At 42.0% G+C, this 8,249-nt stretch overlaps 1 protein-coding gene across 1 annotated transcript; it reads left to right on the plus strand.

Moving 5' to 3' along the window:
* The first annotated feature begins 319 nt into the window (after positions 1-319).
* Positions 320-829, plus strand: LOC138907605 (uncharacterized). Its single transcript, XM_070198207.1, has one exon. It carries the CDS (start codon positions 320-322, stop codon positions 827-829), a length of 510 nt encoding a protein of 169 aa, XP_070054308.1.
* Positions 830-8,249: the final 7,420 nt, after the last annotated feature.

Raw genomic sequence — 8,249 nt, forward strand, 5'->3', positions numbered from 1 at the left:
AATGCTGCCCCAGGAGTGGCAGTTGATTCATTACTTAGGGGAGCTATCCAGATTTTGGCTCAGATAGTGGCTTCCCAGGCCCAGAGATCTAATGTTGCACCCACTTCTTCTAGCCAGCAAGAGGATTCTACTGGTACCAGGGTGAACATGTTTCTCCAGTTAGATCCTCTAGTTTTCACACGTACTAATCCCGAGGTGGAACCTCAGAATTTCGTTGATGAGATGCACAAGACTCTCCGAGTTATGCCTGCTACTTAGACAAAGGGAATGGAGTTGGCCTCCTACCACCTGAAAGGGGGTGGCCTATTCATGGTTTGAGATGTGGGAGGATTCCGGTGAGGAGGGGAGCCCTCTAGTGAGGTGGAGTGAGTTTGCAGATGCCTTCATGGATCATTTCTTGCCTGCCAAGACTAAATCAGCCCATGCCACTGAGTTTGAGAACTTAAAACAAGGAAACAAGAGTGTGTGGGAGTACCATATGGTGTTCGCGCACCTGTCCAAGTATGTTATTCACATGATGCCCACTATGGAGGCTAGAATGCATGGGTTTGTGCAGGGCCTTAGCCCTTTGGTTATTAACGAGGCTGCCACAACTGCTCTAAATTCTAATATGAACTATGGAAAGATGGTGGCATTTTTTCAAGCTACAGAGACTCGTAAGTTGAAGAACATGATGGAGCAAGAGGGTAGCAGTAAGGCCCGATCCGCGGGCAACCCTGGAGATTCATTTGGTGGTGGTAGGTCAGCATTCAGGGGAGGGTCATCAGGACCATCCCAGTCTTTTGTTCAGTCTTCAGCCAGTGCACAGCCATCAGGGCCCAGTCAGTAGCAGTGGAGTCATTTCAGGCCCAGTTAAGGCAATAAGGGACCCCACCAGCAGGGTCAGTCAGGAGGGATATCCCAGCAGCAACGGAGGCCACCATGCCCCATGTATGGGAAGATGCACTTGGGGATCTGCTACATGGACTTACCCACAGACTACGGGTACAGGTTGAGGGGTCATATTTAGAGAGATGGTCGTTTCTGCCAGGGCGCAGGCAGGGGCACAACATCACCATCCAATTCTGCTGCTGCTACATCTTCAGAACCCCATCCAGCTCGAGGCACTCCAGCACCAGCAGGGCGTGGTGCAGCTAGGGGTGGTGCGTAAAGTTCAAGAGGACCCAGCCGTTTCTATGATATGAGTGGTCGCCAGAGTGCAGAGGCTTCTCCATATGTCGTCATATGTATATTGACTCTCCAATCTCATGATGTATATGCTCTTATTGATCTCGGGTCCACCTTGTCCTATGTTACCCCTTATGTTGCTATGGAATTTGGGATAGAACCGGAACACCTTCGTGAGCTGTTCTCTATATCTACTCCGGTTGGCGAGTCTATTATGGTCGTGCGGGTTTATAGGAATTGTGTTGTCATGGTAGGTGTTCGGGATACCATGGTTGATCTCATTGAATTGGGGATGGTCGATTTTGATGAAATAATAGTGATGGATTGGCTTTATTCATGTTTCACCAAGCTCGATTGCCGAAATAGAACTATGAGGCTTGAATTTCCAAATGAGTCAATTGTTGAATGGAAGGGGGATAATGTGGCACCAAAAGGTAGGTTTATTTCTTACCTTAGGGCCACGAAGATGATTAACAAGGGGTGTATCTATCATTTGGTCCGGGTCACGGACACCGATGCTGAGGCACCTACACTTCAATCTATGCCGGTTGTGAATGAATTTCCGGATGTCTTTCCAGATGAGCTCACTGGGATCCCACAAGACAGGGAGACTGATTTTGGGATTGATGTGATACCAGACACGCAACCTATATCTATTCCACCTTACCGAATGGCACCGACATAATTGAAGGAGCTAAAGGAACATTTGAAGGATTTGTTAGAGAAGGGCTTCATCCGACCGAGTGTGTCTCCTTGGGGCATACCGGTTCTCTTTGGAAGGAAGAAAGATGGGTCGCTACGGATGTGTATTAACTACCGACAACTCAACAAAGTCACAGTAAAAAATAAGTACCCCCTACCAAGGATAGATGATTTGTTTGATCAACTATAAGGTGCCAGGTACTTCTCCAAAATTGATTTACGCTCAGGGTATCACCAATTGAAGATTAAGGAGCAGGATATTCTGAAAACAGCCTTCAGGACCCGGTATGGGCACTTTAAATTTCTGGTAATGTCTTTTAGGCTAACAAATGCCCCGGCATTTTTCATGGATCTTATGAATCAGGGTTTCAAACCTTTTCTTGACTCTTTTGTGATAGTTTCATTGACGATATCCTTGTATATTCATGAAGTCGAGAGGACAATGCCGATCACCTCAGGGCAGTTCTGCGAACTTTTCGTCAGCACCAGTTGTATGCGAAGTTTTTAAAGTGTGAATTTTGGCTTGAATCTGTCATATTTTTGGGTCATGTAGTTCTTTAGTGAAAGAATTAAGGTTGATCCTTAGAAGATTGCAGCAGTGAAGAATTGGCCTAGACCTACAACTCCAACAGAGATTCACAGCTTCTTGGGTTTGACCGGGTATTACAGAAAATTTTTGGAGGGGTTCTCTACTCTTGCCTCTCCGTTGACTAAATTGACGTAGAAAGCGGTTAAATTCCTATGGACTGATGCTGGTGAAAGGAGCTTCCAAGAATTGAAATCAAGATTGACTACGACACCGGTGTTGACTTTACCAAAAGGTACATATGGGTTCATGGTATATTGTGATGCTTCAAGGATCGGGCTTGGGTGTGTGTTAATGCAACATGGCAAGGTTATAGCTTATGCTTCTAGAGAACTCAAGAATCATGAAAAGAACTATCCAACACATGACTTAGAACTTGCGATTGTGGTTTTTGCACTGAAGATTTGGCGTCATTATTTGTATGGGTTCGTGTGGATGTATTCACGGACCACAAGAGACTTCAATATATATTAAAATGGAAGGAGTTAAATTTGAGGCAGATAAGATGGCTTGAGTTACTCAAAGACTACGACATCGATATTCTATATCACCCGGGAAAAGCTAATGTTGTGGTGGATGCTCTTAGCCGGAAATCTATGGGTAGTTTGGCTCACTTAGAGGCATGTCGAAGGCCATTGGCCAGGGAGGTTCACCAGTTAGATAGTTTGGGAGTTCTCTTTGCGGACTCTAATGAAGGAGGAGTAATTGTGCAAAATAGGGCTGAATTATTACTCGTTGTAGAAGTCAAAGAGAAACAGTACGACGATCCATTGTTGGCACAACTGAAGGAGGGGATTCATAAACATAAAACTTTGGCTTTTACTCTTGGCATGTATGATGGTTCACTAATGTACCAAAGGCTACTATGTGTTCTGAATGTAGATGGTCTCTGGGAGAGAATCATGACCGAGGCTCACGCTTCTAGGTATTCCGTGCACCCAGGTTCTACAAATATGTATCATGATCTCAAGGAAGTCTATTGGTGGAATGACATGAAAAGGGATGTGGCGTACTTCATGGCAATGTGTCCGAATTGTCAGCAAGTAAAGGCCAAACATCAACGGCCTGGTGGGTTGGCATAGAACATAGAAATTCCAATATGGAAGTGGAAAATGATTAATATTGATTTTGTGGTAGGGTTACCGCACACTCCGTGCAAGTTTTTACTCAATTTGGGCGATCGTGGATCGACTCACAAAATCAGCACACTTCTTGCTAGTTGAATCTACCGACACAGCGGAACAGTATGCTCAATTATATATCAAGGAAATAGTCAAGCTGCATGGCACTCCAGCTTATATCATTTCCGATCGAGGGGGTCAGTTCACGGCCAATTTTTGGAAGATATTTCAGCAAGGTTTGGGTACTCAGGTAAATCATAGTACAGCCTTCCATCCACAGACCGACGGGCAAGCAGAGCGGACTATTTAGACATTTGAGGACATGTTTCATGCTTGTGTTATTTACTTCAAGGGTAGTTGGGATGATAATTTACCACTCATAGAGTTTGCTTATAACAACAACTTCCCTGCTAGTATTCAGATGGCACCATTTGAGGCATTATATGGTAGGAAATGTAGATCTCCCATTGGGTGGTTCGAGATTGGGGAAGCTGAGTTGATAGGGCCAGACCTCGTGCATCAGGCTATAGAGAAGGTTAAGCTCATTAAGGAGCGGTTAAAAAATGCTCAGAGTTGTCAAAAGTCCTATTCGGATGTTCGTCGCACAGATTTGGAGTTCAAATAAGATGATTGGGTATTCTTAAAGGTTTCCCCCATGAAGGGTATAATGCGGTTCGGAAGGAAATGGAAATTGAGTCCGAGGTATGTCGGGACGTACAAAATCATTCCAAGGATCAAGCAGGTGGCGTACAAGATTGAGCTCCCACCCGAGATGTCATTAGTCCACCTGGTATTCCATGTGTCTATGTTGAACAAGGTAATTGGAGATTCGTCCGCTATTGTGCCGGTAGAGACCATTGAGGTTAATGAAGAACTGTTATATGAAGAAATTCCAGTGTTATTCTTTATAGGCAAGTCCGAAAGTTGAGATATACTCCATGAAAGTGTTATGTCAATACCAACAGGTTGAAGAGGATACTTGGGAGGCCGAGGAAGAGATGAAGAAGAAGTTTCCTTACTTGTTTGAATAGCTGTGTAATCTTTTTTATGAACTTGTCGCCTATGAATTTTGTATCACTTGTTCAGTTGATGTAAATGTTTTCCTTTTGATTATATGTTGCTTATGAGGAAACGATTGGTGTTATTTTGGTGTTATGTTACATCATCGAGTCATGAATATGTTGTTGGGTTGCGTTAGTCAAATTTGGGACTGTGGGTGTGTGGTATGAAAAACTGAGTTGCATAAGATGTGAATGGTGAACCTTGATCCTCATTCGAGGATGAATGATCTTAAGTGGGGGAGGATGTAAGGCCCAGTAAAATTTTACCTAAAACCCCAAAATTTTATGGTGCCGAGATAGGCTTATGTGTTAAAAATAGTAGAATTTCTTCGCGGCGAGCTTTGTCACGACCCAAACCGATAGGCTGCGACGGGCACCCAGTGCCTTACTCAACCGAGTACCAACATAACATATATTTCTTATCTTACAATCATTGGCAAATGGCCAAACGAGCCATCATGGGCTAACCAGAATAAACATAAGGGAATACTCAATATAGGACGACCCAAGCTGATATAAAAACTTATACATGTGCCATACGGGCCTATAAGGCCAAAATGAACACTCGTACACTGAACATAGGATGACAAGGACATACTATATTTCATATACATGACATATGTCTACAAGCCTCTAAGAGTAGATCAATATCATAAAGGTCGGGACAGGGCCCCGCTATACTAATCAATACACGTCCAAAGGATAATAACCAAATAAGCAACTCCGGAGCAAATAGAGCGCACCAACACCTTTCGCTAAGCTGATAGCATACTTGGAGGACTCTCGACTTGTCTATCGGGACCTGCGGGCATGAAACGCAGCATCCCCAGGCAAAAGGGACGTTAGTACAAATAATGTACTGAGTATGTAAGGAATGAAAATCAGTAAATAATACACATGAGAGAAACATGGAGTAAAAGACTCGACATTTAAGTCTAAATAGGTTTGTAAATCATTTAATATTTAAAATGTCATGCATATGCGTATAAATGGAATACCATGCATAGGTATATGTGTTCATAACATCATCAAGCCTCTTAGGGCATCCCATCATATCATCTCGGCCACTGTGGGCAAAATCATACACGTATACCAGCTAATCAGGTGGTGGTGCGTATATAACGTCGTAACCTTTTTCCATATCCCATATATATATATATATATATATATATATATATATATATATATATATATATGCGTATATAGTGCCATCTGGTCATGAGTCAATGTACATGTATAAATGAATGCAATGCATGAGAATTACGTCAATAAAATCTCTCGGAACATCATAAGACCATTATGCCTTTGAATAATATCATGAAATAAATTTATCAATTCACGTATTTTCTGAGACCCATAAACAGACGATAGAATAATAAGACATATGGGGAATCAAGAATAGAGGAACCTCTAGTATTTCTATGAATAGAGTCATTTATGGAAGTTGAGCATTTGCTCATTTTGTTTGTATCATATGGATCATGCCAAAAGGAAAGAAGGGATAGCCTTAACATACCTGAGCCGATTCTCTTGACAATCCCTCTAACACACGTCTTTGTGAAAAATACGTAATGATAGATCGAGGTAGGGGAGAATACGTATGATATTCTTGAGAAAGATTGTACCGTATTTTCATAAAATTGCGTCTCACGCATAATAGGATCTTGTATAAATTTGTTGAAGCCTCATCCGCACTTTGTAGTCATAAGCCTCCATTTTGTGAATTTAGAGAGCCTTTCTCAATAGCATCTTTCAACAAAAAATGAGATAAGGAATCTCTTAAATTTATTGGTTTTGTGGGGCCCACTTGATAAGAATGACTTGGCCACAAAGTCCTCTAATTGTGCCACCAAGTTACATGACTTAAGAGTCACATATTTGGGCTTTAAGCAAGATCCCTTGGCTGCCACGTTAAAGTTCCTTAGGCTTTATATAAAAGATCCTAATTAATTATCCACTAATTTTTTAATTAACTTGTTAATTTACCATCAACCAATAATTAACCAATTACCCACATAATTAAGAATTATCTCAAATTACTTAAAATAGTACTCTGTTTTAAATGCGGGGTATTGTAACTTGGGCCGTATTTTATCTCAAAATGTCAATCTTACGATGAAACTCATTTTCTTCGATTCGCTTACCCTCCGACTTTCACGAACTTACTTATCACTTGTTTGAAATAACGTAATACTTATAATTCTAAAATAATCTCATTCCCGAACTTACGTCGATTAAATTACAAGGAAGCTTCAATGTACGAAAATGCGGGATGTAACATCTCATTTCCTAGCTTTCATCATTTTACTTATGGTGTACTTTTACAGACAAAAATATGGGGTGTAACGAGCTTGCTCATCGTGGCTCGGACTTTTTTGGTTGAACAGTAAGCTAAAAAGTTAAAGGAAAATATTTTGCAGAAGTGGGCATTTCTGCGGCTCATTATGTGGCCGCATAATTACTCTGCGGATCAAAAGAGTTAATTAGTGGTTGGTTTTTGTGTAGATGACTCGGGAATGGAGTTATGATGGTTCTGATAACTCTGTATGGTGATTTTGGACTTAGGAGTATGTCCGAATATTGATTTGGAGGTCTGTAGGTCGTTTTGGCTTGAATTGGAGAAAGTTGGAAAGTAGAAGGTTTGGAAAGATTGAGAGGTTTGACCAAGAGTAGACTTCATCGATATCAGGGTCCGATTTCGGTTCCGAAAGTTGCAATAGGTTAGTCGTGTCATTTATGACTTGTATGTAAAAATGGAGCTCATTCAGGTTGGTTTGATATGATTCGGCATTGCTTTTGAAAGTTGAATGTTCATGGATTCTATAGGTTTGAATTAGGGTGTGATTCATAAATTTAACGTTGTTTGATGTGATTTTAAGACTTGAGTGGGTCCGTTATGTGTTTTGGGACATTATGGTATGTTTGGACAGTGTCCCGGGTGCCCCGGGCGTTATTCAAATTGATTTCGGGTTCTCTTGGGAATTAGGGAAATTGTTGTGAACAATTGAGTTTCTAGTGTCATCGCTCCTGCGGTGGGCTTGGCAGCAGGTGCGGCGCCGTAGATGCGACGTGGAGGTCGCAGAAGCAAAGAGTAGCTAGGCTTGCCAGAGACCGCAGATGCTAGGAGGTTTTTGCATTTGCGAGCCCGCATGTGCGAGCAATTGATTGCAGAAGTGGATATGGCAAGGATGGTCTAGATCGCAGGAGAGGAGGTCATCCACAGGTACGGACACGCAGAAACGCCTTGTGGTCTGCAGAAGCATAAGCGCAGGTGAGCGTTTTTATCCGCAGGAGTGGAAATCCTTGAGTTTAGTTGAGGTCGTACCTGCGATGGACATTTTCGCAGGTGCGATGTCGCAGAAGCGACCAGGCGTCCGCATAAGCAGAATAACTAGGCAGAAAAGGGTTAGAGTCGAGGGTTTATTTGGGGCAAGTGATTTTGACTCGGATTTGCTTATTAGTCATCAATCATCATTGTTTTTATGATTTAATAAGTGATTTGAGATGGATAAAATGGGGATTTTTGTGAAAACGTCCTAAACTATAAATTAAGGATTTGAAGGTCTATTTTGGGTCGGAATTGGATAATTTTAGTGTGGTTGGACTCGTTAC

Source organism: Nicotiana tomentosiformis, chromosome 3, assembly GCF_000390325.3.
Source record: "Nicotiana tomentosiformis chromosome 3, ASM39032v3, whole genome shotgun sequence".
In the NCBI taxonomy this organism is placed as follows: Eukaryota; Viridiplantae; Streptophyta; class Magnoliopsida; order Solanales; family Solanaceae; genus Nicotiana; species Nicotiana tomentosiformis.